Source organism: Calidris pugnax, unplaced genomic scaffold (genome assembly GCF_001431845.1).
Source record: "Calidris pugnax isolate Ruff unplaced genomic scaffold, ASM143184v1 scaffold52, whole genome shotgun sequence".
NCBI lineage: Eukaryota > Metazoa > Chordata > Aves > Charadriiformes > Scolopacidae > Calidris > Calidris pugnax.
Window position 1 is genome coordinate 2,661,351 of NW_015090811.1, and position 20,796 is coordinate 2,682,146.

Genomic DNA, 20,796 nt, shown 5'->3' on the forward strand with positions numbered 1-20,796 from the left:
AATTTCAGATGTTTTCAACATAGTGGGTTGTTCTCTTTGTTTCCAACGTAGTCCTAATTTATTTAACAGTATTTGCCATTCAAGTCCACTGATTTTAGACAGATGTTTGTCTCTTGTGTTTTAGTCTAGACATCTATGATTTACAATCTGTAGCCCATCTGGTGAATTGCCATGGGAGTATGCTTATTTTCGATGCTTGAAGTATTGCAACATACTCTTTGCAAGTGTTTTTGCAGTAGCGGCTGATGAGCCAGCCATCAGAAAAGGTTTTATTTTAGCAAAAGAATCTGACTTATTTGTTCAGATTAGGGCAGCAAAGAACTCCGTTTCTATTCAAAACAACAAAAACAAGATGTTCCGCTGCAAAATATTGCCTGTAAATTGAAACTCTAGAATAAAATGTGGGTTTAAAAAAAAAAAAAAAAAAAAGAAACAAAGAAAACCCACCTGGGAACATAAAAGAATAGCAGGAGACGTGAAGAATCCGTCTCATCCATCTCCATTCTCTGTGGCTGAACAAGTCCACTTGTCTGACCTTTTCTGAGTGCTTCAGGGAGCTTCAGATTCTCAAAGGGTTTTGTAATGTGTGAGTTTAATCATGGCTGATGGAGCTGGTAGTGCTCTGTCCCTGGGGTGAGGTGGCCTTATGTGGCAGGACCAGGTCCTTGTCCCCAGGTGCTTCCTGCTCCCCTTCCAGCCCCGCAGCAGGAGGAGAAGATGCTGATGTCCAAGGGGATGATGTCCCCGATCGACCCCGTCTGGACTCTCCTCCACTAATTAAATTAGTCAAGTATGATGAACCCAAAATGCCAGGGTGCCGGATGGCGTGTGAGGTCTGGCAGGTGAGGAGTGAGACAATGTTTTACCCTCTCAGGATTAAGTATCTCAAAGTACAACGCACTTAATATTTGAAATGCCAAACTTTTGAAAACTTAATAATTCATAATTCTGTTGGGGGTAAAAATCCACTTCAAATTCGGATACGATAGTACCTCTGGGTCCTGTGATAGCATTGGGACAGGGCACGTTTGGCACCACTGATATATTTTTAGTTCATTTCCTGTTTTTGTGGGTTACTGGATTATTTATTTTTTTTTTCTAGAATATGCCCCAAACATGTGGGAGACACGCATTGCAAAAGAGCCTGCTGCCCAGCAGGAATCTCTTGGTTCTTACATTAAAGCAGGGAGCGGCTGTTGTTTAACTACAAATTGAATGTACTTGAACCTCCTGCTGTGTGTAGCAGGTCAAGTAGCAAACACAGGTAAAATAAACCCTTTTCAAGAGTCTCTGGTGTAAACAGCAAAGGTGCTGTCATGTAAATAAGCCAGCAAATGCTCCAGGAGCTGTCTGCTGGATGCATTTGGCAGAGATTTCTGGCGTATTTTGATTTGATGTTTGGTTGAGTGAGTTTGTCTGCACATGTTGAAAACATCAGTCAAAGCCAGACTCTGGCCTGGATGTTATTGTGAGATCCAAGGGTGGAACAAGTGTACAGAAATTCCTATTTCATGTTAATAACGATAACGCACTGAAACACGGAGAAACCAATTTATTTTGTATAACTAATTATTTTTTTTTAATGGTTATGGCAAACTCGCTTAGTAATCTGGGATGGGGCGGAGAGTAACGGGCTGTTACCATTTGTGACAGTATTTAGAAAGGGTATTAAAAAACCACAAGGCAGTCATGGAAGTTGCAAAAAAGTTTAAGAAATGCGTTTTACCTTCCTCAAAAATGCCTCTCTCTCTGCTTTTAAACCCCCTGTTTGGATGTACAGCTTGAGGTGACTTCACAGTGGTGAAGCCGTGCAGGAGACTTCAGGCTGATGCTTTTTTGGAAGCTCCATTTGCATTTAAGTACTCGTTTGAGGCTGGGTCTGAGATAATTTGAGATCTGTGGAGCCATTTCAATTCAACGGGAGGGTTTTGGGAATGGTTTTGTACTGCTCTTATAAAGTGAAGGAATTGCTCCCCACTGCTAAACTGTGATCTGAATAGCAAACAGGGAGTTGAGGTGGCGGACAGCATGAATGGAGGTGTGGTAGGCATCCTAATGTTCACATCTTTACCTGTAGATGAGGTTGTGTTAAAAAAAAAAAAAAAGGACAAATATGTATGGATAAGCATTATAAAACTCTCTTTATGTTGCGTCTTCTGGAATGAGCTGGTCTCATGGGGATGGCCAGGGGCTGGATGCATTTCTTGACCCTGTGCTTTGATGAGCTGTATTTATAACATTATTTTTGCGCCTTTCACAACCCATCCTTTGGCAGGTTGAAGGCAGAATAGATGGGATTTTTTTCTGACACTTTAGACCACTCCAAAGATATTTTTTAAGCTGTCATTTTACCCCCTCAAGCACTTAAAGGTATAAAAGATGCTCTGTAATGTGGAGTTGCTTTAATCTACAAATTTGTTCTTATCTAAGAACAAAGCATTTGGGTCTTGATGAGCAGCAAATTTAAGACCCTGTGTCCAAGTAACTTGAATGGACACTCAGGAGCTGACTCTTCCTCTGCCTTTTGCGGAGTTGAGTTACCATCTGAATTAGCTCTTGCCTTGGAGGGATTGCACCTCAAAACTGTGCTATTTCTACGTGAACACTTTTCACATCCTACCTTAAGGGTATTTATAAAGTGGTCTGACGCACTGGTGTTAGCTTGTGCTGTGGCCAAAAGGCTGGGAAAACCACTCTCCACACCTTTTCTGGAAGGGAGACGAATGGAAGAATCCAGGATTGGTTTTTTTTGGTTTTGTTTTCCTTGTCATCACCTTGTTTGGTCCGTGAGCTGCTTTGAGAATAGCTGAGAGCAGGGAGAAGACACGTGTGCCTGACGGCGACGGGGAGCCTGTTTGTGCTTATTTCATTGAGGAAATTGTTCCGGAACAGCTGCTCATCCATGTGAAAATGCAAACCCTTGGGTCCCGGCCAAGGTCAGCAAGCCCTGGGTCATTTGTTTTAGCAAAGCAGGCCAATTTGCCCTTTAATTATCTCTCCTTTTTGCTCGGTCACATCTCTTGCTCCATAGATTTATCTCCTGGGAAGGGTCCCATGTGAAAGATGTGATACCAGTTTTGTTATGAATCGGAGGGAGGCATAATATTTTTTTCATGGATTACTTAAAACTGTTAAGCTTTATAAAATACAATGCATTTACCTGGCTGGATTTAATTTGCTACTTAGCTAGTGCAGTAAGATCTTGTTATTAAAATGTACGGGATCCTTAAATTTCAAAGTGCCCAAATCACCAAATTTCATATTGTTTCTCTGCTCAGGCAGGTATTGTGGTGTGAAATGATAAATCAGTACGTGTTTGTTGGAAATAGGGCTGAGAAATTCCTGAACTTCAGAGAGTTTTCAGTAACTGCTCTCAGAATGGGAACTTTATAATGAAGCCTGGTAGGGTTGGCTCTTAGGGATAAACTATGCAACACGGTCAGTAGAAACATGCAGTAAAACACATGCCCATGTGCTGGAGCTTTGAAAAATATTCTACAGTGGATATGATTTAGTAATAAAGACAGAAAAGCAATGTATTTTATATTTAGCAGTAGGGAAGGGAAAATAGTGCAGTAAAATGATCTCTTTGCCCTATAATGCAATGTGGAAAGGAAGAAATCAGAAAGATGTAGTGCTGTAGCTTGAGGAGCTGAAATGTCAAATTTTGGCTTCTATAATTTAAGGAAAAAAGCCTAATTAGACTAAAGCGATCTTTAATGCAGGCGTAAAAGGTCACTCAGGAACAAAAAAAAAAAGCATACTTATTCCAAAAGTGGCTCTATACAAGAATTTTGAAAGTGTCGTGGATTGCAACCAAGGCTATAATTAACCTTGAAAACCTTGGCACAGAAGTTTCTCAAGTAGTTTGTGACTTGATTCCTGGAGGAGTAAAATGGGCAGAAGAACCAACAATCTCTCCATGAACAGAAGCATCCTCTTGGCAGGGGACGTGGGAGATGGAGATGGGAAGGAGGGGACTTGCTTTGATCTGCAGCGTCACACAATTAACCATGATATAAGATGGAAAAGAATAACTGTCATTTTTGTTAGGCTACGTGTGCAGGTGGTTTTTAAAAAAAGCAATAGATTTGCAAAACCTTTTTGTTCATCAAAAATAGTTAAAATAATTCTCTTCCACACCGTCAGAGGAGTGAGGGAGCAGCACAAAAGAGGGAGCATGTGGCCTGGAAGAGGAGGACAGGCTCGTTCTGGGGTGTCAAGCTGTTAATTAGCTCTGCCACAATATGAGCCTGAGCTGCTTCTTTTACTGTCCCTTAATTAACAACATGTGTTAGAAATATGGCAACCGCGTGCTCTTCCATCTTGGGGACAAGTGTGGGCTGTCACCTGCCTGGCTGATGGACTTTGGTGCCTTCAGCTTGGTGGCTCCTCTGCTTTTCCTCTCACGTCAGAGGAGGGGGAATTATTTTCTTGCACCCGTGGTTTGGATGGAACCAGCCCCAGTGCTGTGGGGCAGCCCCCCAGGAGCTGATGGAGGTGCTCCTTATCTACGGTGTTGGAGCTTGGGGTGGAATTTGGCCTCTTGCTTTGTCAGCAGAGGTGGCCAAGGCTCTTCTGGCTTGGGTCTGGTGGACTTCAGTGCCTTCAGCTTGGTGGCTCCTCTGCTTTTCCTCTCACGTCAGAGGAGGAGGAATTATTTCCTCGCACCCATGGTTTGGATGGAACCAGCCCCAGTGCTGTGGGGCAGCCCCCCAGGAGCTGATGGAGGTGCTCCTTATCTACGGTGTTGGAGCTTGGGGTGGAATTTGGCCTCTTGCTTTGTCAGCAGAGGTGGCCAAGGCTCTTCTGGCTTGGGTTCGTTAAGAGCCAGAAGACCCACCTCCCTTTGTTAACAGCTTCGAGAAGTATTAAAGCGAGCTCATTTCAGTGTACAGCATCCGTCTTAAAAGAGAAAAACTCAGTCTATTCTAAATTAGTTTTTGTATTGAGCCACAAGCCTCAATTAAAACTTGCAAAGTTCTAATTTCCTAGAGGACATATCGCTTCTATCCATCCTGTGGATACAAGCAACCGAGGAACATCCTTCTCTAAATATCAGCTTTTTAACACATCAAAAATATTTGTCATAACCAAAAAACACTAACAAAAACCCCCAAAAGGTATGGTTATGTTTTAGTGTTAATTGGGGAATGGTTTCACTGCAAGAATAGCCTTTATTAATTCCTCCTCGTGCTGTGGGGAGGGGGGTCTGTGTTTTACCCCTTGTTTTGATACCGTTGATGAGCGAGATGAAATAATGTGTGCTAAAGTCATTTGGCCGGTTCTGAAATCAAAGCGTTGGAAAGAAAATCTAGCTGCAAATCACTGGGCTGTCATTCTTTTAAAGCCTGTTACCCGAATGACTTTAACAGTTTGTGGGTCATCCGCGAGGTTAAGAGTCGTCTTGCACCGTGCACTTTCTGATGATAAAACACAATATTATTTCTTTTATTACTGGTATGGAAGTGTTACAGTCGACAGTGGGAGTTTGATTTCTTCCTGCAAGTAGATCATGAGCGATTGGCACAAGGTTTAGAAGAAGAGACTCGAGACATTTGTTGTATAGAGCCTGTCTGGTCTGTACAAAGAAACTCCAAAACTGTTCCATTTTTAAATTTATTTCCTACTCAGAATACCTGCTTTTGAGAAATACTGGTCAGAGCCAATACGAATAAACGTAGATAGCATTTTGGTGCAGGGCTGAAGAGGTTAAACATTAAAGCTTTATTCTATTAAGCAACGTTTATGTGTAACAGCTAATTTATTGTCGACTTAAATGGTGAACTGGTGAACTCAGATTTCTGATTTTACAATGACTTTTTTCCTCGAAGTTTTGAGAATCACTGATGAGGAATGATTCGCAGAATCACAGAATGATACAGGGTTGGAAAGGACCTCTGGAGATCATCTAGTCCAACCCCCTGCCAAAGCAGGTCTACCCAGAGCAGGTTGCACAGGAACTTCTCCAGGTGGGTTTGAATGTCTCCACAGAAGGAGACTCCAGCAGCACCCTGGGCAGTCTCTTCCAGGGCTCTGCAATCCTCAAAGTAGAGAAGTTCCTCCTCATGTTTAAGGGGAACTTCTTATATTCAAGTTTGTGCCCATTTCCTCTTGTCCTGTCCCTGGGCACCACTGAAAAAAGACTGGTCCCATCCTCTTGACACCCTCCCTTTAGGTATTTATAGGCGTCGTATAAGAGATGTGCCATTGTATAGAGTTGCATACCAATGTTATCTGTTCATTTTATCTAATCTCAGGCATGTTCCATCCCAAAGAACTGCACAGCACTGGATAATCCAATGTGGATCGTGTCCTTGTGTGTGTACCAGTATGGGCCATTACAAATAGATGCACTCTCCAGTTTACTGTGGAGTGAAACTCAGCGGTGCAGATCGGCCAAAGTAGATTCAGAGAATTAAAAAAGCATATTCCTCAAAAGAAATTTGCTGAGATTTTTTTTGATAGGCAAAACACATTTTCTCAAATATTTCTGTAAAGTCCTTTCTGAACCAATCAAATGAAATTGTCATTTCATATTTTTGATGGCTTTAAATAGAGCCATTTAGATGGCGGTTTCCCAATAATTGCATTTACTGTTGAAAGGGCCAAAGAATAAGGTGGGGGGGGAAACCCACGTGAGCTGAGTAAGAAGTAGTAGTAAAAACCTTGGCTTTTTTTATTTTCTTATTGGGGCTGTAGTACAGGTAGGGTTCCCTGTGTAGTTCACTGTAGGGAAATATGAAGAGCAGCAGAACCACACACCTAAAGTGGCTTCTTTTAATTTAAACTTTGGAGATTCTGTGTGACTAATAAGCTTGGTGATAAATTACCATGTTTCAAATCTAGCTGTGACTGGTAAAAACCATTATGCGCTGATTAGACTAGAAATACCTGGATGGGGAAAACGAACCAAGATCAGAGGAGATATAAATAACTGGGACGGATTCCTGTGTGTGACTTGGATTTTGGGAGGTCAGGAAGTCCTGCGTGTGGCACGATGAGCAGCCTGAGGAGTATAAAAGTGTAGATGGACAGGGAATGACCTTCTGATAATTAATGTGGAGTGATTTTGCTGATACCAGGCAACAGACTGGGGCTCACTTTGTTGTTGGGGGTTCGATTAGATTTGTCTGAACTTCAGGAACAGTCACTCCTAAAGGCCATTACATCCCGTTTGGGCCTGGAATCCTTCATGTGTTTTAGTGTTTAGCTTCCTTACCTAGAATGTGATATTTTGGAGATGGCTTCTCCACCAGAGAAGGTTCTGAAGTTATCTTTCATGTTTGTGGTCAAAGCTAAAATTCAGTTTGCCGTGACAAGGAGCAGAGCTCTCTCTGAGCTCTTCTCAAGTGTTTGACCATGAGGATTTTCTTAGCCCATGGCAAATGGGGTACCTACCAGGTTCGTGTAAACATTTTAGTAAGTAATAAGGAAGTACTTAAATCAATTTTTCTTTTTCCAAGTAGTGGACTCTCATTGCAAACGGCCGTCTGGTGTTTGGGGGTTCATTTTACTGCCTGCTCTGGGTGATGGTCCCAATTTTAATGGCCGGATCGATGAGGGATGGAGCCAACTATTTCCATTTTATCTGGCCGCTCGCTTTTAGCCGCGAGGCTCTGTTTGCAGCAGTGGGATGCTTCATGGCACTGGCTTTGTTATACTTGTATTCAGTGCCTCCAAATGGAACTTGCATGTTCAGGGCTGGATTTCGGAGTGGAAACCATAAGCTGCTTGCTTGTATAACCACATTCCAAGGTTAGTCTGAATAGCTGAGATAATGAATTTGGTCTTTGTGCATTCTTAAATAGATAGATAGTTTTTCACATATGTGATTTTTTTTTTTTTTTTTTTTTTAATGCTACAATTGGACGCTTTCCTTGAGGGAGCTGCCTAATTCCAGGCTGCACAGTTTCTGCTTTGTTCTCGGCTCCCAGTCCTTCGACAAGAATAACTTAACCAGATTTCAATATAGGAATTGTGGGCTGCTAAAGGACATATTGTGTTACTGCTTAATGCTGTATAAGTTGATCAGTGGGTAATATAAAGTCTATGTTTTAGCTGTTTTATGATGAAAATATTATTTCAACGGAATATACGGTAAAGTCATTGAACAATGATCTTATTCTCAGAATGATGGCATGAGGCATTTTCCATATACCAGAAATTAGTGGAGCCGCTCATTTTGTTATTGCAGGCTTCAAAAATAAAGCTATTTTTAGCCTTTTCTGAGCGATTGTGCAATTTTTTTTAGCTTGAAAAAAGCCTAATATACTATTTCTCTCTTTCTATTAGGACCAGCCGAGGTTCCCATGATGTCACCCAATGGATCCATTCCCCCTATTCATGTGCCTCCCGGTTATATCTCACAGGTACGTTTCTTCAAGAGTTAAAATGTATATAGCAGCAATAGTGTTGATCCATATCAAGAACTCTACTTGGCTGAAGTTTAATTTAGTTATATCAATGCGAATGATAATACACATTTTCATACTCCTTCTACATGGACACACAGACATAGAGATTTGCACCTTCACAGTTAGCTGTAAGACCAGGCTGGATGGGGCTTGGAGCAACCTGGTCTGGTGGAAGGTGTCCCTGCCCATGGCAGGGGCCTTGGAACCCAATGATCTTTAGGGTCCCTTCCAACTCTAATCATTCTCTGATTCTAAGTTGTAGTGTGATGGTCAGAAGGGGTAGGAGACCGGTGAAAGTGAGAAGAAGAGTCACTGTAGCTATGCAATACGCTGTTGATCCTTGGTATCTTCCCATTAGAAACCCTGCAGCCTAGCAAGAGCTGGGGAGTTTGGTTTGTTTTCAAGAATAAATGTGATTTAATGATCTGTTCGTGGGGAAAAAAATGGAAAAAGCTTTTCACAAAGCTGTTAGGTTTTGGAACTCTTGAACAGCTACTGCTCTTCTCTGTAAATAACCACTTCAGATTACTGGGTTGGTTGTGTTCCTTCCATCTTCTGCAAAGTTTACACTTTTTGAAATAAGGAAGAAAAAAAAAAAAGGAAAAAAAAATCTGTTGATATAAGGCAGAATAGCTGTGAACAAGACAATAAATCAAATCATTTCACCCACACTGGTGTGTTTACCAGTACCAGCTGGTTTTTTAACACTAGCAAAAGGGATATATTCAGAGCCTCTATGTGCAAGTTAGCTGTAAGACCAGGCTGGATGGGGCTTGGAGCAACCTGGTCTGGTGGAAGGTGTCCCTGCCCATGGCAGGGGCCTTGGAACCCAATGATCTTTAGGGTCCCTTCCAACTCTAATCATTCTCTGATTCTAAGTTGTAGTGTGATGGTCAGAAGGGGTAGGAGACCGGTGAAAGTGAGAAGAAGAGTCACTGTAGCTATGCAATACGCTGTTGATCCTTGGTATCTTCCCATTAGAAACCCTGCAGCCTAGCAAGAGCTGGGGAGTTTGGTTTGTTTTCAAGAATAAATGTGATTTAATGATCTGTTCGTGGGGAAAAAAATGGAAAAAGCTTTTCACAAAGCTGTTAGGTTTTGGAACTCTTGAACAGCTACTGCTCTTCTCTGTAAATAACCACTTCAGATTACTGGGTTGGTTGTGTTCCTTCCATCTTCTGCAAAGTTTACACTTTTTGAAATAAGGAAGAAAAAAAAAAAAGGAAAAAAAAATCTGTTGATATAAGGCAGAATAGCTGTGAACAAGACAATAAATCAAATCATTTCACCCCTTTGAGACCTGGATTGGACCAAAAACTTCATTAAGAGTATACAAAGTATTTCAAATATCCTTGATGAATGGCACAAGAACTTTTGCTGCATGTATTTTTGCATCTGGTTCAGCAGAAAATAGATGATGGCCTGGAATTCCTTCCCCTCCCCAGGAAACATGTGAGCTCGTCTAAGTCTGAAAAATTGTGGATGGCGTCATGCTTAAATCCCACAAAATACTGCAATCACTCTGTGGTATTTTAACTTCTGAACAGAGTGAAAACATGCCTCCAAGTACGGGAGATGCTCTTAGGGCAGCGGGGGAGAGAGGGCAGGGTGGTCCAGCTTCCTCCTGCTCCTCCAGCATCCCCAGCTGGGTGGTTGGGCTGTGCTTTGAGACAGCATTTGCATTAATACTCCTCCTGCGCTCACCTCATTTAATAAACTGGCCCATATCATACAGAGAAGTTTTCTTAAAGATCTACCCTTCCTTTGGAACAACTTCAACCCCTTCTTTTTATTAATATAGTTATACCTCTCAGCCCCTGGACTGGATAAATGGTTGGGTATATTTGAAATCAAGTCATGAAATCTTCCAGTTGTATCTGTCTGAACCCCGTTCCTCTTTAATCCTTTTTTGGGGGCACCATAATAATTCCATTAAAGAAGCCTTTAAGTAGTTTCTTAACCAAAAAAACCCAACCAACCTGCTTCTGAAGAAGTTTGTCCAAGGAGCTGGAAATATGGTGGAAGGTTTTAGGAGAAAACTCTGTATTGAGTGCTTTTTAGCAGCAGAATGTGTGTTGTGCTGTGTGACGAGCGAGGCTCTTGCCTTTCAGACCACTTTATATCAAATAGTGGTTGAAATTGTGTAGTAATCAAGTTAGTTCTTACTGTAATAAATGTCCCTGCCTTATTTGCTCTTGCTTTTGTCTTTGCCTCATGGTTAAAAACTTACTTTATGATAAACAGTGAGAACACAGTTTAAATTTAGAATGGCAAGGGAAAGGCCATAAAGCAAATGAATGCACTCTGAGATATGAATCAAAAGATATTTGATTTTTTTTTTTGTTTGATTTGTCCCCAAAGTGTACATCTGAGAGTCAGGCAGAAAGCAGATACCTCTGCAGAGAAGTAATGGTGCCTTTAAAAAAAAAAAAAAGGCATGACAACTTTTTTCCATTTTATTATGCCAAGCCTGTTGGAGCTGTGAGTATTAGACTTAAATATTACATTGGTTATCTAGTGGTTGCAACCCTGGATTAACCCATTTTATTATGCCAAGCCTGTTGGAGCTGTGAGTATTAGACTTAAATATTACATTGGTTATCTAGTGGTTGCAACCCTGGATTAAAATGATGCTTCATTACCTCTTTGGTATTGTGAAAATGATCAGCAGAATATTGGCAGGAGGTTGCATGCCCTGCAAGATCAGCTCCACTGGAAGCAGCAGAAAAATAGACTCTATTTCTATTAGTAGTCGTGAGGAGAAGCTGGGTTTGTTGATGTTAAGGAGATGTTCCCAATGAGGAGGCTTAGCCAGAGTGGGAAAAAATCCGGGGAAACAATAGAAGACAAACACACACCACCAGTTCAGGTCTTTCATGCTTATGGTTTTACTTTTAAAGACTGGTTCAATAGAGCTGGTGATTTTGCATTTCGTTCTCAGCAGACCAACCTCTGTGCGTCTCTGGCAGACATGAACTGTCGGAGCAGAGTTCATGTCTCAGCAATTCTTTGCTGGCTAAGGGTTAGTTAAATATAAAAGAGAGAAAAAGTTCCACACTGTGCTCTTGGTGGACAGTATTGCTACTGTGAAAGTTAGCTGTGGAGGGTGGCATGGTAGAGAAATTTGTATTAAGTGCTTGTGAACTCACCAATTTTGCTTTCAACTGTTGTATGCTGAGGAAGAGAGCAGCTCCTACAACTTACCAGGAGCTGGGCACAACCTGTTAATGCCTGTTTCAATCCCAAGCTGTGGATGGAGCTACTCCTCTGCCACAGGAGTCCTATGGGGCTGGCTGGGACCATGATCTCCTCCGGGATGTCCACCAGAGGCTCCATGACCTTGGACTCTGTGGCCCAGTGCTTCCTCCTGGCTCCCAGAGCGCTCTGTTTCCTTGGTGTTAGCATAATCTGAAGATTAAAAGATCATGGTTTGGTTGCCAAGCTATTAAATGTGGGGACATCTTCATGGGTTGTTGTTTTTGCTTTTCACAGTGTACGCTTGGGAGGAGGGAAGTAGGATTTGGGGTGTTCTAACGAGGAGAACTAGAACAATGGAAATATCAAAGAGCATGATTATGAACTTGTTTGCTTAGGGCTATTGGCTAAGGACTGCTCTCTCTGAAATAAGTCTGGAGCAGTTCCACTGGAGATTGAGGAATTACTTGTGTAGTTGGACATGGAAATTTGGCATGAAAGTCCACTTTTGATCTTATTTACGGAGTTGTATTAATAACATGGTCTCTGCCACAGATATTTTAAGGCTCAAGGACTAATTTGCTGGTTGGAGCATGAAGTATATGCACAGAACTGATAAGATTCCTTTTGTCAGGAGGTAACGTTGGGGTCATGTAGCCTGAGCTATGCAACTCAAGCCATGGTCCTGCAGTTCCTGCGTCAGGCATATAGCATTTGACAGAACTAGAGCATAACTCCTAGAAAGAGGAAGGTCTTTAAATGACAGTTACAGTGGTAGAAAATCCATCACATCCTTTGGAATCAGGATTTTGGTCTTGGGTGTATCCTGTACCCTAAAAGAGGTGTTCTCCAAAACCAGGTTTGACTAGCGTAAGCTTTTAGCCACAGACTCTTTGGTTTTGGATGGCTTTCTCCTCGCAGAGCTTCTCCATGTCTTTGGTAGACAGCAAATGATAAAGTCATCCTTTAACAAGATGGTCCTCCCCAACGCTCTGAACACAAGGAAGGTTGTGCAGATCCCACGCTCACATGGAGTGGGTTATAAAGGGACCATCCTTTTAAGTTCATGAGCTTTGGTCCTGAAGATCTGTATCATTCTAGATTTAAAATACCCCACCATTCTTGCCAGAATTACAGATGTTCATCTGTCTGTTTTCCAGGTTCAAGGTAGAGATTTAATACTGGTGTTTGTATGTGATGGATGGCAAAGATAGTGATGCAAACTTGCCAGGGCTGGCGTGAACTTGGATTGGCATCCTTAATAAATTAAGCGAATAAATAAAATGTTGACATCCAAGTTCCTTGTGGATGAGCTCATTCTGTACTGCTTTTCTGGTACAGATTGATTTATGAATGAAGCTTCAAATTAGTTGATGAAATTCCCAAAGTATTGGTCGTGGTCCACCCAGTGGCCGTGCTCCAGATGTCCGCTGGATCTAGCACGCTAAGTACAAGTGAAATAAGAAAAAAATTTTGAAAGCAAATGGAAATTTATTCCATATTACCATATTATACCTATTCAGTAAACGTGTGTGTTACAGAATGAGAGTGAGTGTATTCCTTTAACTGGAATTCACAAAATACAGGTACAGTTTACCTGTGCAAAATTAATGTGCCTCTCTTTTTCCTGGGGCTGTAGCATTAAATTTGAGTGGAGAAAAATAAAAGAACATGGAGCAGTGATGTACTTTGAATATGTCAATTATCTCTAGTTAGATTGGGTTTTCATTGCTACAATGGTATCTTCAATGTAAAACAAAGAACATTTAAAATGCTGTTCTCAAAATGTGGCAACCGATGGGGGAGGCAATTTTATTGTGTATGAGTAATGTTCATCCAGATTCACCTGAAAGATCATCTATCTACCTCACTCAGCAATTAAGATCCCTAAAATATGGAAAAAAAACCCACATAGAACCGTGCTATAATAATATTGTTATTGAGGCTGCATGCCAATTACACCAGCAAAAAATAACAGCAGAAGACAATTTACCTGGTAACTGTTTGAAAAACACAAAATTAGGAAAGTTTAGCCCTAGGTGCCAAATGACCAGAGATAATTTGTTTTCTGTAAATATCAACGGCTAAAATTAGTAATAGCAATTACTTTTAATATTCCAGTTGCATCTGGAGCCCTCAAGAGGGATCAGGGTTTCATTGCTTCTGGGCGCTGAAGTAGAGACATGCAGCAGGCAGTGTGTTTCCTGATGAATTTATGATCTTCACGACAAATGGTTTTAAGCAGATACAAAGAATTGTGGGTTTCTTCTTCAGATAGCAAAGTTGAACCTCTCTGCTACGTTAGTGGATCAAAACTCATTTCCTTTTCTAACTAAATTCCATCTTTCTGATGAATGGAAAGAGTGTCATCTCCCAGAATGGCACGGCCGTAATCGATCCACCACGAGTCATACAAATCAAGATATATTTACAATCTTGACCTGGGCTGGTTTGATAGCTACCTAATGCATATAATATATAGTATAATGGATTACCAATTTTATGATCTGTTAAGGACAGGATATCATATTTTAAAAAGGTATGTGCAGCTTAAGAAATTTACATATCAATCCATAATTCCTAGTTTAGGGAGAAAATGCCCTGTAGGATAGGAAAATAAATTATTTTTATGAAGGTCCCCTGTGTTTCTGCGTTCATTTGGAACACGTGCATATGAAGAAAGAAGAATGCTGTCAGCGTTTGTGGCCTGGGAGGAAACAAATAAAATACATTAATATTAGTCTCTTAACTTTTTGATGAAAGTCGTTTGGAAGGCTGGCTCATCTCCCAATCTCTGGCTTTTCTCTCACTACTTCTGGTATTTTATAGTCATCTAGCAGGATAATTTCATCAAAAATGTCTTTGAAGAAACTCTTGAGCTTTCCTCCCAGCTCCCTAGAAGGTAGCTCAGGAAGAGAAATCCTAATAATTTTAAGCATGGAGTACAAGATTTATGTCTAAATCTGTTTTTTAACATCTTAATCTTTCACTAGGGCAGAAAATACAGGTGTAGTCTGCCCTGGATGCACAGATAAGAGCTTATACCCACCTGGAGGACTGAAGTTAAAGTTGTCTTTTCAGGCTTGGACTAGTTAATGCCACAGTGAAGACTTTTCACATCAAGGTGTAAGAACTTGCTCTCTCCAATTAGAGCTTGATCCAAGTGTAAGAGGTTTAAGTCCAACATTTCTGTGCATAGTCCTACATGAGTAGTTCTGTTTATGTGCTAAATGGAAGAGGATCTTCCTCTTCTCTGGGTTTTGGTGTGTGGGTTTCAGACCTGGCACCAGGGTAAGAGATGCTGGGAAGGTCGAGTAGAACCAGTAGCAGAGATGGGAGGTCTGAAAATGCAGCAGTGATGACATGGATGTGATCGCCTAAATCTGCGAGGTTCATCTGTCTTTTAAGGACTCTGCAAATTCAAAATATAAAGCTAGCAGATTACAAAGTTAATGTAAATTGTAAATTACAATAGAGTGAATTAACTTTCTAGGGAAAATGTTCTTCTGTAGGAGATGAACTGATCTACAGAAATTGTCTGTGCCTGTGGTCACAGCCTGTAGCTATCAGCCATGAATTCATGTAACCTTAGGATGTGGGTGACCTAAGGAAGGAATTGGTTCATCTAATACTAGATAAATTTTATTCTGTGATAACTTGCTGAGCTGATGCCTGGGGAACGGCTTGTGTTTGGTGGAGGCTGTGGGCCATGGACTCTTAGATGGGGCTTGGTCCTCTGCAGCAGAGTGAGCAGGAACGACCCTGTGCCCATGTCGTTGCTTCACTTTGGTTTACATCAGCATAAACCAATTTTTCTTTGTGGTTTAGGCTGACACTGTGATATGACAAGAGTCGCTGGAGCGTAGCAAGGTCTTCTGCTGATGCCCTATGGGGTTAGATAACTCCAGCTCATATTGGTGCTCATCAGCTGGGAGTCCTTGGTGCACGTTCACGTATCTCATACAACACATCCATCACCAGTATTTTTCCACCTGTGTGTCGTCAGCCAGTTTAGAAAAAAAATTACATTTTTAACAGCCTGTTTGTTGTATCAAAGTAAATTATGCTTCCTTCATGCTTTTCTGCCTTATGCACCTCAAGGTACAGAATCAAAGGGGTAGTAATTGTTCCTTCGTGGTTGTATTTTTAAGTTCCAGAAATGGCAGAAGTTTTTTTGAATAAGCTTCAAGAAAAGCTTGGCTCCTAAGTCTGGACTGAAATTTGGCTGGTTGACTGTTCTCCAGAAATACAGCTCTGGAAAAATTATAAGCTGAAAAAAACCTTTTTTCAGCCTAAGCACATTTCCACCTTCCTACATCTGTTTTTACATGCTTTGACTGTGGCATTTGGGGCCAAGTTATGCATATTCCAGAGCTGATTGGCACAGACATATATAGACCAGCTTCGTAGTAGAAAAAAAACCCCTTTCTGCCCTATGATTCGTCTTGAGCAGATACCTGTTGTGTTGAGCAGATACCTGTTGTGTTGAGCAGATACCTGTTGTGAACAGAGCCATTCTTTTTGAAAACGTGTGTCAATACAAGGGGTTCCTGCAGAGTCCCTGTCTCTGTGCACGCACGTAGCTTCTCCACAAGAGCAGTGCCAACTAATTTCCAACTGTTACTGACTCCATACTCACTCAAAGTGCTGTCAAAATCAGTGGTAGAATTTTTACGGGCAGAATGGAAGGTTTGGTCTCACTGAGTAATCTTATTTTGGTGCTTTGTGTTCCTTTTTCAATTGTTTTACTGCATAAATACAGGTTATTTGTTTTGTCTCCTACCCACATAGTTATCACCAGCAGCAGTGAGTCTGCCAGTGATGAGTGTGGCCATCTGAGTCTCCAAGAAAAGCCACATCACCACTACGATGACTTCTGCTGATATTAATTTTAGAAATGTGTTTATGGATAAACCTGAAGACCCACCGTTTTCTAATGGGACCGTAAACAGTGCTGTTTTAAAAACATGTTTGGTTCAGATGCTGCGTAACGTGCTCGTTTCCCTGCCTTCCCTTCCAGGTGATAGAAGACAACACCGGCGTTCGGAGGGTGGTGGTTACCCCCCAGTCTCCAGAGTGTTACCCTCCGAGCTACCCTTCAGCCATCTCTCCAACCCATCACTTACCTCCGTACCTGACACACCACCCCCATTTTATTCACAACTCTCACACGGCTTTTTATCCTCCTGTCACTGGACCTGGGGACATGCCACCACAGTTTTTCCCACAGCATCATCTTCCCCCTACAATATATGGAGAACAAGGTGAGCTGGAAGGAAGGTACTGGTGTTTCACCCCTCTGTTCAGCAACTTTTAGGAGCAAGGGAAGCCAAGAGTGGAAAGAAATTAATTGGAGAACTTGTAGGGTGGTTTTGCCCACATGGATAGAGCCTCCTTCTTGAATGTCAGGAGCAGGGATGCGTTGGGGAGTGGAGCCACCCAGGGTACAGCAATGCAGGAAAATCCTGTGTCGCAACACTAGGTTGCAGAAACAAAATCATTTTTAACTTAATTTGTTAATACAGTGGGGGGAAAAAATGTCTCATCCTGTGCTCCAAACTGGGGACATGAGTCATGGCCGACTGCTCTCGCTGCGTCACAGTACAGTGCTGTACAGAAAAACAGGACACAAAATGGGTCTGTCCTGGCTTGGGAATGAGGATGGATGAGGAGGGCTGGATCCGAGCAGGGCTTGCCACAGTTGTTTCCAGTGGGAAAAGCCGGATACCGCTTCCTGTTGGCCACAATGTGCTTTCTGGCCCCTGGTCGTTCACGGCTGTGGTGGTTTTCCAAGAAATTGCAGGCATTTTCTGTTTGTTTTTCTGGTTGAGGCTGGGCAGTAAGTCACTGAAAAGCACTGTCCGATACCAAAGGGTAGCGTGGCAACCCTAATCAGGCCATGAGTAAAGAATTGCAAGAAAAGGAGTGAAAGGGGCATATTTTTGTCTGAACTATGCCCTGTTGTGTCTCCGCCATCCCAGAGATAAGTCTTTGTGTAATCTGAAAGAGGACGTTCACCAAAAAAGTAATCAGCAAAGCTACTTTGAGATGTTTAACGTGGAAATCAGTGCAGGATTCATGGTTTTACATTAGTGCTGAACTACCTGGAGTTAAGACCCTTTCTAAAGAATATATTTAAGCCTTATTGCCAAAAGTGAAGTTTCACCACCAAAAGTGACGTTCCATCACCAGAAGTGAGGTTCTGGGGGAGTGGGAAGGAAGAGGTAGAAGGGAAAGGGATATCTATTGGTGCTGCCCCTTGGAGCTGCTGTTGACCAACAGACCTTGTTTTCTAATGAGGAATGGACCCTTCCAGCTGACATGTAATTTCATTATACTGGGAAGGAGGAAGTGGGAAGCTCAGGAAACCAGTAGGATGGTGTAGCCAGCCAGAAGAGGAACAGGACAGTCTGTCAGGTTGCTTGACAAAATCTTGTGTAGTGAACATAGAGCTGGTGGTTAAGGAGACATTGAATATTTCTGTAGCCTGGAGGTACTAAGAAGCCAATTCAACTTAAAAATGACATGAAATAAAATAATCCTTGGTTGCTTTACTAGAATGCCCTATACCTGCAACACTAAAATAATTGAAGTGGTGAATATTGTGCTGATGAGCATTAACCCACTATTGCCCATTTGCCATACAATGATTTATAAAAAATTGCATTTATTTGTAGCATGCTGTTTTTAGGCAGTTAGTTGCTGCCAGCTTACAGGTACCATCATGTAGCTAGATAAGGAAAGATGAAAACCAAAGACGCACTAAAATACCAAAGGCAGAAAATCTGGGTAGTTGAAACAACTTGGGAAATTATAATACAATATACAATATAATACAATCTCAACTTGCAAAGCTTCCAACAGCTGGGCAGGCTGCTGATTTGCTTCAGAAGTTTGTATGATAACTTTTGAATGGATGTAGAAAAAAATGTGAAGGATGTATCGAGTATTGATTGTTACAAAGGTAAAACTTGGTTGGTTTGGGGATGAGTTTATTCAGGCTTCAGACTCGAAGCAGAGCGCAAAAAGGACTGAGCTGTAGAGAAAAGCAGAAAATATTCTGATTCCTGCACCTTAGACCTGCCTTAACTCAGAGAGAGTCATTCTTGGAGCAGGGAAAGGGGAGGGTTGTATTTAATGAAATGCATCTGCAGTGTACGTACGATATTGATGATATTTCTGGAGGTTTTTTTAGCCAGTTTTACTTTCCCAAAGCTTCCACTGCATGCTGCACTTCTCTCCTTAGGCAGGCACAGTTGACACGATTGTAAAATCTATTTATACTGGGATATTAAATTGCATGTAATCAGTGATGGCAGCTTGAAACCAGGACATCTCAGCTTATTCTGTCCAGTCAGGCCCTGGGGAAGAAACTGCTAAATTGCTGTGAACTCAGGAAGGCGTTTTACTAAATATCAGTCTGCCTGGACTTTTTTTTTCCTTGAAATCTGTGTCCCCAAAAACCAAAGACTGAAAAGGAGGGGAAAAGCTGTTGCCCCTAATTGCTGTATATTTGGGCTCATCCGAAGAGTTATAAAAACAGCGAATGAACACACAATATAATAACAAATTGATCAGTCTTGCAGAAAAGCTTAAAGAAAAGAAAAAAAAAAAAAAAAAACCTTGGTTTGGTGTAAAATCCATCTCCAAGAAAATCTGGCACTGTTTTATTTCAAGACCTCACCGATTTTTGTTGTTCTGAGTTAACTTGGGTGAATCCTTTCTCCTTTTCAGAAATCATACCACTATACGGGATGTCCAGCTACATTACCAGGGAAGACCAGTACAGCAAACCACAGCACAAAAAGCTCAAGGACAGGCAGATTGACCGCCAGAACCGTCTGAACAGCCCTCCTTCCTCCATCTACAAGAGCCATATAGGCAGCTGTGCCACCGTGTACAACGGGTACGCCAAGAGCCACAACGGAGCCAGCAGCGGGGGGGCTCCGGCCGTGAAGAAACCCGAGCGCCGAGCAAGAAGCAGCCCCAAGTCAAACGAGCAAGACCCACACGGTAAAGATGGGTTTTATTTATTTTTTTTTCCCTTTTTATTTATTTTTAATTCCGTTTTATTTATTTTTAATTCCGTTTTATTGCACCTTGCCGGCTGCCTCTATATGGACCTGGTGACTATGCCAAAAAACACTACCACCCACACGTCAGGACAGTGTTAATGCAGTGTGAACTTAAATATAAACGTTGAGCTGGCTGTACTCTATTTGTTTTGTAAGGCGACCCAGTTGCCTCCCCATTTTTGATGGCTGCTCCCTGGTAGATGTGGCGTCATTCCCTTTTTATCTGTTGGAAACAGAAATGCGTTTTGATAGGCAAGTTTTGGGTTTTATTTTGCTTTTCATACAGGGGTCTTGATGCTTGACAAAAATCCCGATGGACAATTAAGCTATAACCAAAACCTGACTACTGGGTAGCACTACTTTGCATCTCCTCGGTGAAGATAGTAAACTTACTAGAAAGCTTAGAGACAATTGCTGAGAAACCAAGTTTACTTATTTAAAAAATAAGATTGGTTGAAACAGAAGAAATTTAAGAAGAAAATGCTTAATCTTAGCCATTGGAATTAGTGGTTAAATAAATCTTGTAACTTTGAAAATAGCGTTCCTCAACGTTTTTGAAGGAAACTCCTCAACATGGAGTCTCCTTCTCTGGAGACATTCAAAACCCACCTGGAGAAGTTCCTGTGCAACCTGCTCTGGGTGGACCTGCTCTGGCAGGGGGTTGGACTAGATGATCTCCAGAGGTCCCTTCCAACCCCATACCATTCGGTGATTCTTGTCATTAAGAAATTGAAAGTCAACAGGTCATTCATCTCATTAACTCTCATGTATCACAAACCATTCTACACATAGCCAGTCCTACCTGAATTTAGCTCAATAACTTGTTATAATCACTTATACCTTTCTGCTGTTCTGTTCTCTGCCTGTCTTTTTGGCGACTGCAAGAGCTGCAGGAATCTGAACAAACTTTTCTGTAGTAAACAAGTGTATATCCACGTGGTCTAGGATATTTATAGTGTAGTGCACTTTGAAATCTCATGTGAATTTATCCATACAACATAGTTTTTCCATTATCAGTATATTGTGTATATGTATTTGCCTGTGGACTTGTGTAATTTCACTTATGTGAGAAGTAACCGGAATAAATACTCATGAAAAGGAATTTAGTT

The 20,796-nt window shown here is 41.6% G+C and overlaps 1 protein-coding gene across 1 annotated transcript in view; it reads left to right on the forward strand.

Moving 5' to 3' along the window:
* FNDC3B (fibronectin type III domain containing 3B) overlaps positions 1-20,796 on the forward strand; it is a 178,835-nt gene that overhangs the window by 57,859 nt on the left and 100,180 nt on the right. Inside the window, exons 3-5 of the mRNA XM_014938841.1 lie at positions 8,296-8,372; positions 16,633-16,876; positions 19,347-19,625. Coding sequence (XP_014794327.1) covers positions 8,296-8,372; positions 16,633-16,876; positions 19,347-19,625 — 600 coding nt within the window. The remainder of the gene's footprint in view (positions 1-8,295; positions 8,373-16,632; positions 16,877-19,346; positions 19,626-20,796) is intronic.